The sequence below is a fragment of the Quercus lobata genome, chromosome 8 (genome assembly GCF_001633185.2).
Source record: "Quercus lobata isolate SW786 chromosome 8, ValleyOak3.0 Primary Assembly, whole genome shotgun sequence".
Classification (NCBI taxonomy): Eukaryota; Viridiplantae; Streptophyta; class Magnoliopsida; order Fagales; family Fagaceae; genus Quercus; species Quercus lobata.
The window spans coordinates 43,962,727-43,986,019 of record NC_044911.1 but is presented as its reverse complement, the minus strand read 5'-3'; the positions used below and the strand labels follow the sequence as shown (position 1 = coordinate 43,986,019).

General features: G+C 32.4%; 1 protein-coding gene across 1 annotated transcript; it reads left to right on the top strand.

Moving 5' to 3' along the window:
• Positions 1–16,601: 16,601 nt before the first annotated feature.
• LOC115955792 (probable leucine-rich repeat receptor-like protein kinase At1g35710) lies at positions 16,602–21,541 on the top strand. Its single transcript, XM_031074130.1, has 2 exons — positions 16,602–19,559; positions 21,086–21,541. Exon 1 carries the CDS (start codon positions 16,640–16,642, stop codon positions 19,520–19,522), a length of 2,883 nt encoding a protein of 960 aa, XP_030929990.1. The 5' UTR covers positions 16,602–16,639; the 3' UTR covers positions 19,523–19,559; positions 21,086–21,541.
• Positions 21,542–23,293: the final 1,752 nt, after the last annotated feature.

Here is a 23,293-nt window from a genome sequence, read left to right as displayed (position 1 = left end):
CAAGGAATCTATGAAGGAATCTATGAAGGAAAATAAGTAAATAAATAAACCCTGTTCCTTCTAGAGCTAATGCAAACTTCTCTTTGCAAACAAACAACACTAGCAATTCTTATTACAAGCTATACCCCACCAAATCAATTAACATATTACAAGAATATAGTACATAGACCAAAATCAAGGATAATCAAGGATAATAATACCTATCCGTTAGTCTGAAAGCTCCATGGCATGACTTTCCTCCAATTCATCTTCTTCATAATCATCAAGAACGTTTTGAATGGTAGCATCTTTTAATACACTTTTAAGTTCGCTCCATAACCAATTCTGCCCACACATCAATGCTTCTAAGGTATCATGATGAAGACGGCTACGATGTGGACTCAACAATCTCCCACTAGTGCTAAAAGCTGACTCTGAGGCAACTGTTGTCATAGGAATAGCCAAAATATCCCTTGCAATGCGTTGCAAGGTAGGATACTTACTAGCATTACGCCTCCACCAACCCAAAACATCAAATTGTTCAGTTCTAGGTGCCACTTTCTCACCAGTATAAAGTTCAAACTCCGATATAATATCCCTACTCCTTTGGCCTATGTTAGTAGTCGCATTACTAACAAATAAATCATAGTCCCTCATTGTATCATCATGTTCATGTGCAACACTTGATGTAGATGTAGAAGATGAAGCTTGAGAATAAATGACTCCTCTATCAATGCTTTCTAAGTCATAGTCCGCAAACAACTCAAAAAGAAGGTTCTTAACCTTGTCAATTTCTTCGTTAGCCTTACTACCATACATTTTATTAAAATAAAAGGTCAATAACATCAATTTATATCTTGGATCTAAAACAATAGCCAAACTCATGATATCATGAACGTCACTCCAATATTTATCAAACTTAGCTAACATCTTTGCTGCCATTTTCTTAACCAACTCATCTTCACTTGAAAGCCATTGATTTAATTCCAACTTCAATTGGAAGACTGAAGGAAAATAATGGTTAGCTGTAGGGTAGGCAGTACCATAAAGCAACTCAGTAACTTTATGAAAATAACCCAACTTCTCACAAACAATTTGTGCTACCTCCCAATCCCTATTAGTTGGAGCAGACTGATACTGAGGCTCACAACATAGTAAACGTGGAAAAACATCTTTATAAATCAAGGCAGTTGAAAGCATCAAATATGTAGAGTTCCAACGAGTCCTACAATCAAGTACTAATTCCTTAGTACTTGCAATATGTGATTGGCGAGATATTTTTTCAAAAATTTCTGTTCTTTTTGGTGATTGTGTCCAAAAATATACACTACTTCGAACCTTCTCAATACCATCACCAATTACATTCAAACCCTCTTGAACAACCAAATTCAGAATATGTGCTGCACAACGCACATGCAACAATTTTCCACCTAAAATAAGTGAACTAGCTTGAAGCTTATCCGAAACAAGTTTCATCATACCATCATTGTTGCTAGCACTATCTACAGTTATGGCAGATAACTTCAAATCAATGTTCCAATCAGAAAGACACTCCAAAAGGATTTTAGAAAGAGAATACTTATCATGTGGAGATGGCATACGAATAAACCTAAAAAAAATAAACATAAATATGATTAACTAAAGAAAGCAGAAAGTTAATAAGCTTGCCTAAGAATCTAAAAACTAGTACAACAAAATGACTCAAAGAAAAAAAATACCTTATAACCCGGCTTTCCAAAGTCCAAGAGTCACTTATATAATGAGCTGTGATTACCATGAATGACCTCTTACTGTTGTTTGCAGTCCACAAGTCCGTTGTGATTGCAACTTTACTTGCATTCTTGTCAATTTCTACCATAGTCTTTTGCTTCTTTTCATTATAAATTTTTTTGATATCTCGTTTCAATGTGTTTCTTCCTACTATCTTAAAATTTGACCGAAGACCACCAACAAAATCCCGAAACCCAACATGATCAACAATTGCAAGAGGGTACTCATGCAAAATGACCATTCGTGCAAGGTCCCTCCTCGAAGCCTTTTGATCCTCTTCATTAAAAACACTAGGGCTTGAGATCCCTTTACTTCTTGCCTTATTGTGTTGTTTGACAAGAACTTGCCTCCTAATATCTGTTCCTTCCCTCGAAGGACTTGCTTCCTTCGGCGCACTTGTACAACTTTTTGCTATATGCAGTTTTAAATGAGTCGTCCCTGATGTACTTGCTCCAGCCATAAGTCTTCCACAGTAGTTGCATTGGGCCTTAACTTTCCCATCAATATTCTTCTTCTTAAAATGATTCCATACGTCTGAAGTTTTTCTTCTTTTAGTGCCTTGTTGTTGTGGATTCTCAACCGGAATGGACTCAACTTCCTCTCCAAACAACGATTGTGATTCTGATGTCGTGCTAGTTGGGGGCCTTGGGGCTGGGGCTGAGGCAGAGGATGTGGTAGACATGTAGGCAGCTGCAAAGAGAGAGAGAGAGAAAGATTAGTTAAAAAAAAGTAATTATGATACAACATAATGTGATTGAGAATAGTGATTATGATACAACATTCAATAAATAAATAAAAAATTATACAACATTAATGGAAGGAGCCTGCTATTAAACCATTTTACTGTTTGAAAAAATTTAGGACCACAGGAGGAAAAGATAATTCATGCCTTCTTCCTCTTAAAGTTTCCATGCCAATACGAGTAATGACTTACTTTTTGGGCACTAGATTAATTAACCCATGTTAAGCTATTATTATTTATTTTTTTGGGTAAACCATGTTAAGCTGTTATGCTACTTTAATTTTGTGGCTTCATTACAAAGAAATAGAAAGAGTTAATGCAGAAATTTTTAAATAAGTGCATTAGGGGATCTTGCACCAATAATTGTGAAAGAAATATAAAAAAGCTGGGTTACTCCTCACTAACACTAACAGAGCACACGGGTTGAAGATTACCACTTAAAATATGTGGTCATTTCAAGCTTCTGTGTGGATGAGGAGATGATGGCTGGACTAATCATAGCATTTACACTCCTCTCTATAAATAGACATATCCCCATATAGAATCAAACACCTTAATGCAATCAAACACCAAATCTAACACATACCCAGTTGATAAAATTCAATCAAAAACCAAATTTGACACATGCCCAGCTAAATTCAAACTCTAAAATCAAAATCTAACACACACCCAGACGACAAATTCAACAAGACAACACAAGTAAACAACATGCAAAGAACAAAAAACTGACCAGTTGACAAATTCAGTCTAGAAAAGGAAACAAAAGCTAATTATCAACAAAATCCTCCCAAAACGTCAAACCCAGATAACCACAGAAAAGAATTTTCTTTTGAAGCCAAACTAGCAAAAGAGGGAAAACCAATGGGTATGAAAATGTTTCCTCACATTTCTGACCAACCAAACCAAAAGTTAGCACCACCTCCGTCAATCATATGACATCCAAAAAGTAAAATTAGAATTCAAAATTTTCTGAGCAACCAAACAAAGACTATAAGAGAGAGAGAGATAGATACCGTAGACGAGGTTGTAAACGCGATCGGCGATTTGGAGGAAGGTAGGGGCGGAAACGACGGCGAGTAGAGGCGGAGACTGGAGAGAGTGACGGTGAGGAGAGGCGGAGACTGGAGAGCTCTGAGAGAGAGAGAGAGTGACGGTGAGGACTAGACTGGAGAGGCAGAGAGACTGAGCGTGAGACTGAGTGACGGTGATTAGGTTTTTTTCTTTTCTTTTCTTTTCTTTTCTTTTCTTTTTTCTTTTTTTTTTTTTTTTTTTTTTCGGGTAGGGTATGGATATTATCCATACCCTACCCGAAAAATTCGGGTAATATCCATACCCTACCCGGTTGAGCTCTACCCATTAAGAACCGGGTATTACCCGAAATATTTGGATCAGGTAGGGTTGGATATCCATTACCCAATGGGTATGGCCATCCCTGGTTACGGCAGAGAAACCACAACCAAATATCAATTAATTAACTTGTTACGGGAATTTCAAATTTTTAGGTCCCTAATTTTTTCTTTTTTTCATTAAGATTCAAGTTTTCAGAGATTTACCAATTTGTCCATGTCAGAATGAAACTTGACAAGATTAGATTGAACCAACATATATACACACTATTCTTGGATATATTGTTTGAGTACGAAAGTATATGTTGTGTGGATATGTGATGAGTCTTATATTGAATATATATTGGGTTGATCTACATTTTATTAACAAATACAAGGAGTCTCCATTGTGACTAAACTAGTTATTTTTGAGGTATAACATTGATTTAAACTAGCACTTTCCCTTGATGCCCAAGATTTGATTGGATATATGTTTGAGTGTGTTCTCTCTTGAGCACATACCATTTCTGCAATTTCAATCGTTACCAAGAAATCATCCTGTTCCGTCTAGAATCTAGATCCATTTCACACTTTGTTCAAGCTCTTCTATTTCTTTTCACAAGCACATGGGGCATCAAGCATTTCTTTTAAGTGGAAGTCTAACTTAAAGCTTAGGTAAGCTAAAAAGTCCAACTATTCCCCGTGATTTGATGATGATAATGATGACCACTTGAAGATTTTGCCCTTATGTAGAACTTTAATATTTCTATTTCCTTAAGGAATACCCGTTTTGAATATTTTTTGTTCTTTAATTATGTGTAACTTCACTGTAATAGAAACATTGTGACCATGTTTTTTGCTTCGACATTGTAGATTTTTTTATTATTTATTATTATTAACGATAGTGTGTAAATATTAAATATGTTTCATCTTTCTATAAAAATTTCCAGCGTTTAGCCCGGGTTAGTAACTAGTAGAGGTAAAAACCTAGAAGAAAATTATTCAACAAACCAATCACTTTCAAACCAAAATTGTAAGGTCATTTCTACTCTAATTTTTATGACATTTTAGCATGTTGTTCCTGACGAAGATTGTTTCGTGTTAAATGGTGTTGCTGATTGAAATTCTTGGACATTTACTTGGATTTCAAGACAAATTTAGCGAGAGCTGGAGAGGAATATTTTTGTAAATCCATTACTTGAGTTGTCTTGAAGCTATCGAAGAAAAACGACTTGTGCAGTCTGTTGCTAACAGGAACTCTGAGCTTAGATGCAAGAACTTTTTCATAGACTAGAGGTTTTTTTTTTTTTTTTTTTTTTTTGAGAGAGAGATAGACTAGAGGTTTTGTAAGTAGTATTGTATCACGACTATCTTAATGGCGGAATCGGTTTTATTTGTTTTTATTCTAATGTTAAAACTTCAACTTCCAATTAATGTCTTTCAAATAATACACTTTTTGTAATACCCAATAAGTTATAAAGTACTTTCTCAAAAAAAAAAAAAAAAAAGTTATAAAGTACTGAATTTGTGTATTGAATTGTCTATGTAGTTTATAGAAAGAAAAAAAATTTTGTCATCTCATTTATTATTGGCCCCTTCAAAGACAAATTTTTGGCTCCAATATTGGAATGCGACCTGGGCTGGAAGAGGATTTCTTTGTTGTGTTTTCTATTTCGTCAATATATGCTCGTCTCTATGCCCGTGTGGTGGTGATTTATTTAACATATTAATTATCTAGTTTATATTTTTTTTAATATTGACTAAATAACTACTTGGTTTAAGTCTTTATCCATTAAAATTTTAAAATTAGTAGTAACCTATGCTAAGTTCTAAACATGTGACTTTCAACTAGCTAAAAACCAAAGGCCCTTAGAAGTGTCCAAGAGAACCGAAATAGTGAGTAGTGACTACGGGTCAACACTAAAAATTGCCCATCTATCGTTACAAATAATAGGATAGGAGCCATATCGATTTGTATTGACGAAGTCAAGCACATGGTTGTCTCAATTGTCACGATCACTGACAAAGTTGAGCTAGCTAGAAAATAGCTTTGTGCAATGTATTATTTGATTTTTTTTTTTTTTAATTTTTGTATGGAAAAAGGAAAATATTATTTCTGATAACCTTATATTTAATGTTAACAATTCTTACTACTACGTGCTTTTTTTATATATTAAAAAAAAAATTGACGAAGTATTTTTCACATATAGCGTGGTTGTAGGAAAAACATACAGCCACTTTGTGCATTTTTGCTCAAAAGTTGATAGTTTAGCCACTCAATTATTTCTATGGACACCACTAAAAAAAAAAAAAAAAAAATCCATAAACAGAAATTATGTCAAAGTTCTTCTACAACTACCCTTTAAGCAATATATTAAATTTTGAACAAATTATCCATGTTGGGGTCTCTACTCTATAGCGTGGTACAAAATTCTGGGTTTATGTGAATATGACATTAATTTTAGTCTCTAGCTACGGGTCTATGTATCGTAACAAATGCATTGTATATAGGGCCCAGACTTTATTGACTTTAGCCGTGACTCTCCCGATTGATCACGATTATTGACTATTACGTAAACCAAATTGTTGTGGTATAAATGGGATAGTTAGGTGGATGATCTTTTTTTCTTTTCTTTTTTTTTTTTTCTTTTTCGAAAACGACAATGCGGACTTTTCTTAAATAGAAAATTCTTTAGAGATAAGGAGTTCAAAAACTAGAAAAGTAGTACTAGATAAATCATTGGAGCAAGCGATGGAAACGTGTGAATTTTAGTAATGTGAAGGAAATTGTCATGAAGATCAAAACTTATTAACCTACTTCGCTTTTTCAAGCAAATTGGTTTCATTTAGGGTTCTGTTTAGTCGAACTTGTTATTTATAATAAGTTTTCCTCCTATATCTTGGGAGAATTGATTTTGTAATTTTTCTCAAATTTTCTTTTTTCTTTTTGGAGCTTTTTCTTATTCTCTAGCATAATTTTGCGTCTAACATGAATTAGGGTTTATTACAATTTCCTAAGGGTTTCATAGCCACCCTATGATTTCTTTACAATTTATATTGTTGTAACTTATAAAATATATAACTCAGAATTTGTTGTATAAGAGGTTTTTTCATTTTCTTTCTCGTGGATTTTAAAAATAATCCTTGTGAATTAAAATGCTATTATTTTAAGACAAATATGTTCTATTTCTTTCAACTTTTCTATCACCAGTATATAATGGATATAAATTATTTCATAAAGAGTCTGAATTTAATAAGAGATTGTCATATTAGCATTTTATTTAAAATTCAATATATCCTACCACACCTAATAACATCTCAATAAACTCTCAATTTGGTTGGATTTATATATAGATATTGGAATTAATTGAGTGCAGTTGTGCTTATTCTTAAATATGTTATAAGATAATGTAGTATGTTGAGATTAAATGGATAAAATATGAGTTTTACACTACATTTTTACAAAATTTAATCTCTTTTATAAAGGAGGTAATAAATGAATAATTGTGCAATGGTATATTTGACTCATATATTACTCAATGCAAAACCCAGCCATTTTCCACCACTATTCATTTTATTTGTATGTTTCTTAATCTTTTCTTTTTTCAATTTTCAAACCATAGGATTCGACTTATCTATTTATTTCGTAGTGATATCTCTTGCAACTGTGTGTGTGTGTTTTTTTATTTATTTTTTTATATATTATAAATAAAATCCCCTTGCAACCTAATTAAAAGCTAATTGGGCTGAAGACAAGCATGGAATCAAGCATTGCTTGCAAGTGGAAGTCCAACTTAGAGCTTAGGGAGAGTTTGAAGCTATAAAGTTCAACTATTCCACGTGATTTGATGATGATGATAATGGCCACTTGAAGATTTAGGTTTTATGTAGAACTTTAGTGTGTCTGTTTCCGTGAGGAATACAGTTTTGAATATTTGTCATTCTTTAAGGGTAACTTCACTCTAATAGAAACACTGTGACCATGTTTTTTGACCTTGTAGAATCTTTTTTTTTTTAAATTAATGATAGTGTGCAAATATGCATGTTTCATCTTTCCACAACTTCAAATTTTGTAAATCATGTAGTTTCACCAAATTTTGAATTTTAGCGAGTACAAATATATGTTGGCGTCTATGTTTATTTTTTTAGCCTGAGATATTTTGATCTTTTACTATTTTAGAAAGAGTAAAATTCTTTAAAAATGAATAGTTTAGCTACTCAATTATTTCTATGGACAGAAATAAATTCTGAACATGCTATCCATGTTGGGCCCTTTAGGTGGTAAGATTCTGAGTTAGGGTCGGTTTATGTTCAATGATGAATATGAGATTATCACTCTATGAAAATTCTATGTGATGAATATTCAATATTCCACATAAGCCAAAGCCTATTTAACATGTCCAAGGGGCTAAACAAAAAAGAAAAAGATGCTACATCTACAATATTTTCACAACAAATCTTACAAAGAAGCAGATTGCTACGAGTTGTTACTGATGAGCAAGAAAGTAACTACTTATATGTGATTTATTGTGAAAATATTATAAAAATATTGTGTACATTGTACTTCTCAATAAAAATAATCGTAAAAATATGAATATGTTAAGTAATAAATAGGCGTAAATGCACTTTTAGTCCCTACATTTTGACGTTTTTCCATTTTAGTCCCTACATTTTATTTTTTCTACTTTTAGTCCCTAAACCAATTAATGCCCCTTCATTTAAGTCCTTGAAGCTAACTTCCGTCACTAATCTAACGGGAACCAGTAACAGATGAATAAAATAATATTAAAAATTTACTGTAGCATTGATATATCAGTATATAAATTTAAAAAATTAATTTATTAATTTTAACTAAATAAAAAAAATAAAAACAGAAATAAAAAATCATGTTCAAACGCATCATCTTTTTGAAAGTCTAGACCCATTCTTTTGGATCTTTGCCCAGAATAAATGTAGGGAATAACGTATCACAATTGAAACAACCCCACCCACGCTGTCCGTCAAGCCACCAGATCAAACAACTGAGACCCAAAATCCATCAACCAAAAACTGTACAATCTTGATCACCAGATCCACCACCTCCGACCCACTAAAAGCAAGTCCCACTACAACATAACCTCTAGAAACCCAGCTAAATAATATTGAAGAAGGAACAAGATTGACAGTTGCGCCAAGAGAACTTGAGAACTGGTGGTGGCGCCGATGACATGGACCTAGTGATGGGTGGCAACGGTAAAGGGAGAGTCGGTGATGGGTGGGTTTGTTCTCTCTTTTCTCTGTCTCGAACCATCTCTCTCAGATCGGCATGGAAGGTGTGGGTTTGTGGGGATCGGCATGATGGAGGGTGTTTGTTTATGGAGATCAGCGTCTGTGGTGGAGATTGGCGTTTGTGGTCGAGGTTGAGGTGTGGGTCATGATGGTTGCTGGGCTGTGGAATCGATGAATTGGTGGTTGGGTTATGGAAATAGGTGACTGGGTTGTGGGAATCGGTGTTTGGGTTGTGGGATTCGGTGAGTGGATTATGTGGGTTTCGATTTTGGTGGGTTTGGGTTTGCTCAGATCGGCGTGGGTTTCGGGTTTACTCAGATCGACGTGGATTTTGGGTTTGGGTTGTGGGTTTCGGTTTTGGTAGGTTTGGGTTTGTGGGTATGGATTTGGCAGTGGTGGCGATGGTGGTGTTGTTGGATTTTAGGTGGTGGTGGCTGCTGTGTTGTGGGTTTGATGTTGTTGCTGGGTTTGATGAGAAAGAGCTTCATTTAATTTAAATAAAAAATGACCAATTAAGGAATATGGAGGTCGTTGCTGGGTTTGCTCTTTGATTCTGGGTTTGATGTTGTTGCTGAAGATTGATTATAGGGAAGAACACAAAGAACATGAACATGTTCTTCATGTTCTTCCCAAAAAAAAGAGAAACAAAATTAATTGAAAATCTTTTTTTTTCTTTTTAAATTTTATTATTATTTTATTCATCCATCAGTGTTCCTGTTAGATTAGTGACGGAAGTTAGCTTCAAGGACTTAAATGAAGGGGCGTTAATTGGTTTAGGGACTAAAAGTGGAAAAAATAAAATGTAGGGACTAAAATAGAAAAACGTCAAAATGTAGGGACTAAAAGTGCATTTACGCCTAATAAATATAAGGATCTTGGTTTGCTCAAAATATTTATCGCTTAGTTAATAGCTAAGTGATCAATTTATGAATACAACGTTTTCAATATGAAATGATAAATTAAAATAATTTTTTGATAATTAAAAATTACTATGAAATTAATAATTCAAGAAAAAATAATTAAGGGTATGTTTGGAACACTGAATGTAGATTACATTAGGAATAGTAATCTTTATTACTAGAAATAGAAAGACATTGTAATGGAATAACTATTACTATTTATAAGTTTTGTTGTTACATATGGAAAGCTTGTAAAAGATTATGTATAAGGAAACTTTATATTTTTGGAAATATATTAATTTTGAAACCTATTATATGCACTAAGGAATAGTTATTACATCCATTTTAAAGAGGAATAGCTATTCTTCAATTTAAAGAATAGTTATTCCAATGTAATAACTAATCTATGTAATAAAGATGCAACCAAATGACCGAATTGATTTTACACGTGAATAACTATTTCATTACAAAAGCTATTACAGCGTACCAAACGTACCCTAAGTCATAAATTTTTTTTTTTCATGAGGTCAAGCTGAATATATCAATAATTTTGAAATCAATAAAATAAAACACATAAATTAGGCAAAAAATGTAAATGACACCCTCTAAGTTTAGCTAAAATTCATTTCGGTCCTCTAACTTCACTTTCATTCAATTGAGTCTTCTAAATTTTAAATTTATTCAATTTAGATCTTCTGTCCAATTTTGTTGAAAAATTGTCCTTAAAAAAATTATTTTCACATGAAAAAAATATATAAAATTAATAAAAATATTTTCAATATTTTTTATGTAAGAATTTTTTTTCAATGTATATTTAAAGCATATCTTTAATATGATTTCTTATAATGTTACTTTTCAAAAATAAATTTCATCTATCAATTCTATATATTGCAAGACAAACTCACTAGTTATGTATAATTTTCTTTTAATTTATTCTAATCATAATTAATATTCTTTGAATGTTTTAAATTAATTATTTTTTGTTAAATAATTTAAAGATGACATATTATAATAAAATTTTCAAAAAATATAAAATGTATACAAATCAAGTAATTTCAGAAAAATTAAATAATAAATGTGTCTTTTAAATGTCTTCACTTATGCAACAAAATATAAGAGAAATAGAATACTAAAAATACTAAATAATTTTTTTTTTTCCTGTGGATGGATGACAAATAGCTATAATTCTACTCAACATCTTCTTATTGGATATAAATTTTGATAAATTCACCAATGGATTAAATTTTCTTCGTATATCCTTCATGCTTACAAAATTTCCATAAGATCAAAGATCAATAACTATGTCATCAATCAAATGTTAAAATTTCAAATTTCTGTAATATAAAATTATTTATAAAAAATAAGTTTATGGATTGAATGATAAATAATATCCGATTAACATGAAATTTGACATGTGAGTAAAAAAAAAAAAATGCAATCCAATAATTTAATTTTCAAAGTATGTAACAATGTTAATTTTTATTATAGGAGTTCTAGCCATCATTAACAACATTCAAGTTGTTAGTCAAACTTTGTCCAAAGATAAAAGGAATTAATGAATACGTATCTCTAACTCTCTAATTAAATACAAAACAAAAAAAGACTTGGCCAAAATACACCGTTGGTCTAAACTTTAATTAATGAGAGATTTTAGTTCCTAGTGTTTAAAGTAATCTCTTTTAGTCCCATAGATAATGGCATGGCTAAACTTGAAATTGACATGTCATCACTCCACTACACATTAAGAACATAAAATAATCACTTATCTAAGCAAGTTGGTGCTAAAGTTTCCCTTTGTTGGAGCCCATTTTTCAAATCACAATAGCGATGAAATTTATTTTTTGTCGCTAAATGTTATAATTTTTTTATTATTAGTGACGAAATTCATATTTCGTTGCTAAAGCTGTATTTTTAGTGACGAAAAATATTTCCTCACTAATTTTCGTCGCTAAAAATACATTTTGTTGTAGTGCAACCTGCTTAATATTAAACAGGTTGAGTTGACACAAATTCAATCCATTTAACTAGCTTCAAAAAAAGCACTTGATTAATATTGTTATAAATTTTAATAAACAACTAATTTAATACAATCTCATTACATCAAAATACCTATTAAGCATTCAATTTGAAGTTTACTAATAACATCAAATACTTAAAACACATCGTCCAAAAGTTCAAAATAACATCAAAGCACTTTATAAATAATAAGTCTATAATGCAATACCATTTATCTAAAAATAAGTTCTTTACATTCCATAAGAAGTGCATACACTTTAACTCAAATTCAAAATAACATAGTTCCACAAAATATAACATTCATCTAGAAATACGTTTTTTACATCCCAAAATAAGTGCATACACTTCGGCCCAAATTCAAAACAACATAGTTCAACTTGCTATGTATAAAAACTATAACATAGTTTATGTATTTCTTATTTTCTTTCTAAGTTTAAAATATAGGTTGGATATAATAGGTATTTAAAAAATCTAAAAAAAAATGAATATTAATTTATTTATTATACGAGTTAAATGGGCCATTTCAAGTTGACACAAATAAATTGGTTGTCAAATATGCCAATTACGGGTCATATGAGTTAACTCGCTTATGACACATTTCTTATCATGCTGCTTTTGGATCTACCTATTTTTGGTCCAAACCCACTAAGGTATTAAGTTTAACTCGTAAAAATCTATGTCGTGTTCGCAAATCGTGTCAAACATTGACACCCCTAACATGTTGTGCCTTAAGTTTTTCAAAAAATTGTTGTATTATCTTATCTATGTTCGGTACCTGTATAGGTAACCGTGCAACTTTGTAAACAACTTTCAACAAATCAGTAAAAAGCTCTTCTAAATGCACAAACTTTTTAATTTCTTTAGCAACAAACTTTAAAAGCAATATCTTGACCAAAAAAAAAAAAAAAAAATTGTAGTTCAATTGGTTGTACTTTTTATGTCTTCAACATTTAGGGTTCTTGATGTTTTCAATATTTAGGGTTCAAATCCTTCCTTTTCTAAATATTAATTTTAAAAAAAAAGGAAAAAAAAAAAAAAAAAACATCATTCTCGTAAGTACCATATACGTCGGTTGTGCCGTGAGTTGTGGGAGTAAAATTATTGAAGTTGTCAAGCTGATGAGAGTAAACATCAAAGAGTCATTCCACTAGAGAGGACAACGGTGCACCTATATTTTGAAACTTTCTTTTCATGAAAGATGGCTGTATCGTTTGATCCCAAGATGTGCTGTGTGATGATGGTGATTTTGCCAGTCAATGAAAGATTGTGTGTGAAGAATAGTCACTACAAGGACAAGCCATGCATGTATCGTCACAAATGGCTTTTATAGGGATTGATTTTATTGGTGTAGTCAAGCCATGGTTGTACTTGTCCCAATTGTCACGAATATTGACAGATAGTTGAAAGCTTGTGCAATGCATGAAATAAAAAATCATAATAACCTGAGATTTTGTAGGAAAATGTTATTTCTGATAATATTTCCAAACTAAAAGAACTTATATTTAATGTTAACCATTAATTATTACTACCTCACCATTTTTGCTTTTTTTTTTTTTTTTCAAATAAATTTTTTGGTTAGATGTGATTATGCGAAGATACCCTTGTATAAGTATTGACTTTTTAAAACCCTTGTAGTTTATAAAATAAGGTAACTCATCTTTATGATAGATGTCTATCTCTTTTTCAATTTTTTTTTTTTATAGATATAATATAAATTTAATTTATAAGGCTCGTTTCATGATATTTCTTTTTTATCATTAAATCAAGATATAAATTAAATTTTAGTATAGGCGAGTTTCGAACTTAAAATTTTTTATTTGACTATAAAAGATTTTACTAATTAAATTAATTAAAACTCAAGATTTTTATCTCTTTTATTGGATGAAAAACTGACCATATGGGTAGCACGTGACCAAAAAAAAAAAATTGCATAGTAAGGCCTAATTCATTTATTCACGTGCTTTTTTCGGCCCTTTAAAGTGACATAAGAAGTTACATGTCAAAAGGATATTACTTTTTTTTCATAAGTAATATAAACATAATTATTAACTATTTTAATAATTAAGAAGTTACATGTCAAAAGGATATTACTTTTTTGATAATAATATAAGCATATATTGAGCTAGTTGGTTCAAACACAGTGTGTACGTAGCATGTAAATCAATATTAAAACACAAATTATATTATATTATATAATCAAACTAATTAAAATAAATATTAAATTTATTTTAAATTACTTGAAGGTTTTGATAATAAAATTCGGTTGATGTACAATTTAGATTTCTTAAAACTTTAGCTATAACGTTTTCAAAATTATTCAATATTTGTGAAACTCTCTTCTAACATGTAAGTATTAAGTCTCATCATTAATTTAATTAGTGAAATATATACTTAGAGTCTATTTGGGATCTACTTATTTTACTGAAACTAATAACTTTTTACTGAAAGTACTGTAAATAAAAGTAAAAGTTAGCTGAAATAATACAATAGGACCATAAATGGTACCAAAAAGAGTAGTGAGATCCATAAATAATAGTAAAAATAAGCTAAATAGTAAAATAAGTTAGCAAAAATAATTTTTGCCAAACATACACTTAGTGCTCATTTGGGACAAGCTGAAAATTTCATCTTATTTGAGATTTCAACTTATTTTTACTACTATTTATGGGTCCCAATATACTTTTTGGTACTATTCATGAGTCCCACTAAACTATTCAGCTAACTTTTACCTTTATGTACAATAGTTTCAACAAAAAATTTTCAGTTTTAACTAAAAATTATCATCACAAGGTATGCATACATTTTAGCCATGACTTAATTTTTTGAAGATTTTCCTTATATGTCTCTTTATATTACATAAGTCATAAGGTACAATTAGAATTTTGAAGTAATTTACCAAAAAAGTAATTTAGAAGTAATTGTAAGGGGGAAGGCATTAATTTTCCTAAAATTGAGTTACAAGTTTTATTAAGTAATAATGAATATAAGAGCATTCACATCAATTTCCTCAAAAAGATTTTCAAAAAGTTAGGGCCATGACCCCCTGATCTACAAGTGGTTCCACCTGGGGTGCAACTTATTTTTTAATCTAATGAATGTAAACAATCATAAGCCACTAAGCAAACTGGTACAAAAAAATAATTTGATTTAAAATAATAGCTATCACAAACCATCACTAAGAAATATGCTTATACGCTACAAAAATTAGGTGAAATCGGTGGTAGAAATAAAATTTATTTAACTATGTTGGTCAAGGTTTTGTTTGTCAATAGGTTTCTTCTTTTTCTCCCATTTCAATTTTCAAACTATAAGTTTCCACCCAATAAAAACCATATAGCACCTCCCCATATACAAATGTTTGGGAATTTAAAGAGAAAAATGTTCGAACTTGTTAACAATATATTGTAATTATCTCTAAAAATAAATAAAAAATAAAAATAAAAATAAAAACTTTATACACCACTAATAATTAAGGATGAAAATTTTTGTCTGACCCGTGGGTACCCGGTTCGATAAAAAATAGAGTCGGGTTTGGCTTTTTAAAAAAAACCCGAAACGGGTCCGGGTCGGCTCCGGATTTTATTAAAACCCGGCCCGAACCCGTACCTGACCCTGTTATATCCTAAATTACTAAAATACCCCCAATATATATAGTTATAAACCCTAATACTTCAATCCACACCTCACTCACTCACAGCCGCCTCTCATCTCAAACTTAGTTTTCACCAAACTCTCCACTCCCACTCTCACTCACTCTCAATCTCACCGCCGGTCCAAGCTGTCACTCACTCTCAATCATTCTTCGTCGGCCAGTCTTAGTTTGTCACCAGCCACAATCAAGCTATTAAGCACTTCGTCCGTTACAGATCCACCGTGAACACACCCATCATTCTCCATCGGTGTGGTTTGGGTTTTTTTCTTTTCGTGTTTATGTGAGAACAATTTGGGTTTGGTATTTTTTTTTTTTTTTTTTTGTGAGCCAAATTTGTTGGGTTTTTTGGGTGTTTTGTTGCTGGGATTTTCAGATTTATTAATTTTATTTCCAGGATTTGTTGGATTTTTTGTACAGATTGGTTTGTTAGATCTTGGCATCCGTTTGGATGGCAAGAAAATTTCCAAGAAAATGCAGTGATTGCCAAGAAAATTACATGTATATTTATGTGATTTGTGATTTTGGGTTTGTAACTGATTTCTGGGTTTGTATATTTGTTTGATGACTGATTTCTGGGTTTCTTCTGGGTTTGTGATTTTGGGCCGGAGCCCGCGGGCCAGGTTTGGGTGCCAAAAACCCGCTTTATTAAACGGGCCGGGTTCGGATAAACCCGCGGGTTGTCTCCGGATATAAAGAAATCCGACCCGACCCGTTGCCATTGCCGCATATTCATTTTTCTATTTTTTTTATAAAATAATTAAATTAAAAAAAAAAAAAAAACATTCAGACGACATACATACAGTAATTATGTTACACCTGGCAAAAACAAATAAAATTACGTTAAAGCCCTCAGAGGATTCTCCTAGTTAATGTGGAGAATGTCTATATATACTACTTCATGCACCTACTGACCTACATAACCATAAAGCCATTTGTTCTCTGATCACCCAATTCCTTTCTGCCATCTTCCAACAATCTATATCCTCGCATGCAACTTATAAAAGTCATGATGTCCTTAATAGAGAGACCGATTTCCCATTGCTTATTCACCGCGCCTTTCATTATCATTCTTGCCTTGGCTTCTTCTTCTTTCCATGTTGCTATTTCTTCTTCCTCTGCAACTTCACCTTCCAATATAGTAACAATCATGGGACGAGAAGCAGAGGCTCTTTTGGAATGGAAAGCCAGTCTTGACAACCAAAGCCAGTTTCGGTTGTCTTCATGGGTTGGAAACATCACTTGCCAGTGGGTTGGAATTTCTTGCAACAACTTTAGCAGCATCTCTCATGTCAACCTCACAGGTGTTGGTTTAAAAGGTACACTCTACTCTTTCAGCTTCTCAACCTTACACAGCCTTATAAGTCTTAATCTCAGCTACAACTTACTCTACGGTACCATTCCTTCCCATTTGGGCAACCTTTCTAAGCTGAGATACCTTGATTTATATACCAACAATCTCTCAGGTTCAATTCCTACTTCTATAGGAAATTTAGGCAACTTGAGTTTTTTAGACCTCAGCAATAACACACTTTCTGGACCTATACCTGAAGAAATTGGAAAGTTGGGATTTCTTAGTGAGCTTTCTTTGTACATGAACAATCTCTCTGGTCCAATACCTGCTTCTATAGGAAACTTGAGCAACTTGTCTACTCTTTATCTATGGGAGAACAATCTTTGTGGATCTATCCCTTCTTCTATAGGAAACTTAGGAAATTTAGCCCATTTAGACCTTTCCGAAAACAAACTTTCTGGACCCATACCTGAAGAAATTGGAAAGTTGGGCTTTCTTAGTTATCTTGCTCTGTTCAGGAACGATCTCACTGGTTCAATCCCTTCTTCTATAGGAAACTCGAGCAATTTAGCCAATTTAGACCTTAGCAAAAACAAACTCTCCGGGTCTATTCCTCAAGAACTCGGAAAGCTAACATCTCTTGCTTGGCTTAACCTGTATGAAAACAATCTCTCAGGCTTAATTCCTACTTCTATAGGAAACTTAAGCAACTTGAGTGTTTTATACCTCAGCAATAACACACTTTCTGGACCTATACCAGAAGAAATTGGAAAGTTGGGATTTCTTAGTGATCTTAGCCTGCACGTGAACAATCTCACTGGTTCAATCCCTGCTTCAATTGGGAACTTGACAAAGCTCACTGTATTGTGGTTGCACATAAATAAATTATTTGGCTCCATCCCTGTTCAATTTAATAATCTAACATATTTGGAGGTTTTGTCATTTTCTGAAAACATGTTGTCCGGGTATCTTCCTCAAAATGTTTGTAATGGTGGATCACTTCAAAACTTCACAGCAAATGACAACTATTTCATAGGTTCCATTCCAAAAAGTTTGAGAAACTGCACCAGTTTAATAAGATTGAACTTGCACGGAAACCATTTAGGAGGAAATATATCAGAAGATTTAGGCATTTACCCGAATTTGATATATATTGATTTGAGATATAATAATTTCTATGGAGAACTTTCTCAAAAGTGGGGGAAGTGCCAAAGTTTGCAAAGCTTGAAATTCTCCAATAACAGAATTTCTGGTGTAATTCCTCCTCAGCTTGGAGGATCCATCCAGTTACGTTTGCTTGATCTCTCCTTCAATCATATAGTCGGGCAGATTCCAAAGGAATTAGGAAGGTTGACGTCATTGTTTCTACTTAATTTGGGTGATAATAAACTTTCAGGTAGTATTCCATTGGAATTTGGAATGCTATCCAATCTACAATATCTTATTCTCTCAGCCAACAATTTAACCGGATCAATTCCTAAACAAATAGAAGGGTGCTCAATATTGGTGAACTTAAGTTTAAGCAAAAATGAACTTAGGGGGGCTATTCCCTCTGAGATTGGAAACTTAAACTCTCTTCAAATGCTCGATTTAAGTGAGAATTCACTTATCGGGAAAATACCACCTCAACTTGGAGATATGCAAAGGTTAGAAACAATGAATCTCTCCCACAATGATCTGTCTGGCTCCATTCCCTACACTTTTGGTGAAATGTCTGGAATGTCAAGCTTGATCAGTGTTGATATATCATACAATCGATTGGAGGGTCCTCTTCCCAACAATAAAGCCTTTTGTGAGGCTCCATTCGGATCATTAAGAAATAATAGTGGTTTGAAGGCCTGCCCCACTTCTATTACCAGGAGCAAGAATTATGGAGAGAGAAGGAAAAATAAAGTTGTGATTTTCTTTATTGTTCCTATCTTAGGCACAATGTTTCTATCATTGATTGTATTTGGGATTCTTTACCATGTTCTCAAGCGCCAAGGTAAGAGGAACAAGCTAAACAGTCTAAGAGAAGCTCAAAATGGTAATATGTTCGAAGTTTGGAGCTATGATGGGAAAATGGTTTATGAAAGTATCATTGAAGCAACAGAGGGATTTGACTCCAAACATTGTGTTGGAGTGGGAGGGTGTGGAAGTGTTTATAAAGCGGAGCTACAAACAGGTCAAGTTGTTGCTGTGAAAAAATTTCATTCAATACAGGATAATAGGATTGACCTTGCAAAGGCTTTTGAAAATGAGATCCATGCTTTGCTAGAGATTAGGCATCGCAACATAGTAAAGCTTTATGGCTTCTGCTCACATCCACGACACTCATTTTTAGTTTATGAGTTTTTAGAAGGGGGAAGCTTGAAAGAGATATTGAGCAATAAAAAAGAGGTAGTTAATTTTGAATGGGTCAAAAGGGTGAATGTAGTAAAAGGCGTGGTTGATGCTTTATCCTACATGCATCACGATTGCTCACCTCCGATAGTTCATCGAGACATATCAAGCAAGAACATCATGTTGGATTTGGAGTATGAGGCCCACATCTCAGATTTTGGCACAGCTAAGTTTTTAAATTCTGACTCATTGAATTAGACTTCATTTGCTGGAACATTTGGATACACAGCTCCAGGTTATTCATTTGTACCTTTTCCTAATTTTTCCCTACTGGCATGCATATTCTTCTTGAAATATTTGCCTCTAGCTCATGTAATCATGTGCCAATCAAAGTGCATAGTGGTTGTTAAATTAAATGAATAAATTCACTATCTCCTAACGGCTCAACCTTTTGGGAGAATTAGTAATGTAACATGATATCAAAGTAAGAGGTCTTTTATATATATCACATGAGGATCATGGTTCACTCCAAATATGGCTATGTTTAGTTTATGGGCCAGTTAATAGCTAAGTGATCAATTTATGAATACCTTACAACATCTTCAATATTTATGAAAAATCAACCTAGTTTTTGATTATTAAACTTTACAATAAAATTAATTAGTCACTGAAACAATAGAAGAGTCACAAAATTTTTCACGGCAATAAACTAAACATCTCACAAATTTTTAAAAATACAAAATAACACACACACACATATGTATGTATGTATGTAGAATTTAGAGTTAAATCATGTTTTTAACATTATTATTATTATCATCATTATCTCATATATAAAAAACTCCATCCAATCACTTCTATATAATTAAAGATAAACATTTTTTTTTCTCATTTGTTATTTGTAATTTTCCCTTAAATTACATTAATAACAATTAATATATTCTTTGAACATTTTAGATTAAGCCTTTTTTGTTAAATAAATTATAATTTACATATTTGAGCATAACATTTTTGAAAACATAAAATGTGTACAAATCAAATAATAAATGTCTTTCTTGTTTTTTTTTGTTTTTTTGTTTTTGCCTTAATTTCTTCAATGTAATATAAGATATACATAAGAATAAGAATACTAAATAAATAAATAATTTTTTTTTTTTTGTTTATTGATAACAGCGTAGAACATGTTGCAAACTTATAAAGATCATAGCATCAATTCTTCTAATGGAAAAAAAATAATAAATAAATAAAAAATCCATGCATGCATATCCTTAACTCTGTAAATACAAAATGTGAGTGATTTTTAGTCACTAAGGTTTAGAGTAATCTTTTATTGTCACTTAGATGATGTAACCATACTAAAACATGGCAGGTTATCTCCATGTTATACATTAAGAACTAAAACAATCATGTTAAATTTAAAGACTAAAAAGTTTGTTAGAGACAAAAATTATCATTTTACAGTTTATAAAGAGTTAAAAATTATCACTTACGGACTAAAATAGGCTAAAGTTTAGGGACTGATAGTGTGTTTTAGCAAAGTGTCTATTTTCATTAAGAAAAGAGTATTTATTGAAGACAATGGTTGGGTTTAAATGTGCTTTGTTCCCTACATTTGCATGGTGCAGGAATATAGGTACCACCATTTTAGTCCAAAAGATGAGGAAAATTGTTACTGAGATCATTTTTTTATTTTCAACTTATCCACCATCATAGTAAATGAAGAAGTTAAAGGGATGCAATCCAACAATAAGATATATAGCAACTAGAGGTTACATTCTAACCATACTCGAAATGGATGAGCTGATTTCTTTGGTTTTGTAGAACTTGCATATACGATGGAAGTGAATGAGAATTGCGATGTTTATAGCTTTGGAGTGGTGACATTGGAAGTGATCATGGGAAAGCATCCAGGAGATCTCATCTCACTTCTCTCATCATCATCGTCGTCATCAGCAACAACTTCAACTACCCATGGTATACTATTGAAGGATGTGTTGGATCAACGACTTGAACCTCCTAGAAATCAAGTCGCAAGGATAGTGGCATCTGTTGCAAAGCTTGCATTTGCATGCCTGGAAACTAATCCTCAATCTCGTCCGACCATGCAGCAAATTTCTCGGGAGCTATCTATCAAAAGATCACCTCTATCCGAGATGTTTGGTGAGATTACCTTGGGACAATTGTTGGTGTGATCATGCTCAAGTGTATTCCACACTTATTTTATTATTATTTTTATTGTACTATATTAGGATGAGTTATGCAAATTAGAATATTGTTCGTTTGGATCAAATTTATAATATAATAAAAAAAATTAAAAAAAAAATCTCAATATATGTTGAGATGATTAGTCTAGAATAGAATTGAATTGAATAACAAAACAAATTTGAGGCAATAATTAAATAAAAATTAACAAAGAGATTCATTATTCTTTGGCCGGGAGATTGTCTTCTTTGTGTCATAATAATTGTTGTACTTGTATCAGTGGCGGAGCCAATAAATTTTTCAAAGGGGGCCAAACTAACTATAACAAAATTCTCGTGTGTGTGTGTATTTATATTCATGTCCTAATCTCCAACCATGTTTTAAGGTGAAGGAAGCAATATCTATTTCTTTAGGTTTACATCTTTGAGCATTTTTAAGGGTTCAAAAAGTTTTAGCATTTGTGATAAAGGATTAAGAATACTTTTTCTTTATTAATATTCATCAAGTGTGAATATTTTCCACTTTAATTACTCATATTTTGAAATATAAACTATTAAAATTTATAAATTACTTATATAGCAATTTTTTGTTTTTACAAAAGAAAGTGTTAACATGAAGTGTATGCAATCAAACAAAATTAAACAAGTAAATTGAATTCATCTTTATCTCTCAATACCTCAATACCTCAATACAATAGCTACACATATTACAATTATTAAAACCTAAAATAAAATAAAATGAAGAGATTTAGCTGTAAAAGTAAAACATAAATGGTTACAAAACATATACACAGGTAACACAACTTGGTTAACAAAACACTATACACAAAATAAAATAATTGAAAAATTAATATCATCAAAGCATTTAAGTGCAAGCAAGCTGTAAAGCACAAACCAAACAGTTATCGAAGTCTTTTGTCAGTTTGTGTGCAGTTTTATTTACAAATAAAACCAAAGAGTTGATTGCTGAGAGAGAGAGAGAGAGAGAGAGAGAGAGAGAGAGAGAGAGAGAGAGAGAGAGAGAGAGAGAGAGAACATAGCCAAAAAAAAAAAAAGACAAAAAAGAAAAAGAAAAAAGAGAGAGTAAGAGAGACAAACCAAACTGTCATTACTGATTTGGATGGAGGTGGGCTAGAAGTCAAAATGGTGACCACCGACTAAGGATTTTGATAAAAACCCAACCTATTGATTTTCAGTTTAGTAGTTCTTCGAGGGAACTAGGCCTCCATTGATTGATTCTTCGAGGGAATCCACCTCCAGTAGCAAATTCAAGAATTAGCTATTTTCTGTATTATTCTTCAATCCATGCTTACAATCTGATTTGTGGCTTATATCCTATTCTAACTAACTAGGTACAAAACAGCATAGCTTAACCAACTAAGCCTAACTAACTAAGTACAACACTTAATGCAATACCACAATAGCACAACAGTACAACACCTTAGTTACAAGCCTCTCTTGCCACCCTGTCACAACAGCTCATCCTAACACACTACCATGCACTACCCAACACACTACCCTGCATTATCCATCAGGCTGCCCTGCATTACCCATCAGGCTGCCCTGCATCACAGACTGCCTAGCCCTGCAGTCTACACTGTCCAACCACACAGCCTCTCAATACTTCAGTCAGGGTCCTAACAATACCTCTCCCTTTAAAGCACCTTGCCCACAAGGTGAGGGTATTGAACCTGCAGTTTATGAAGAAGTTCCCAAGTGGCATCAGCTGTAGAAGAACCTTCCCAGTGAACCAAAACCTCAATAGCATCCTTGTACCTTCTGAGCTGACAGTGCCTTTGCTGCAAAATAGCTTTTGGTTCTGGAGTGA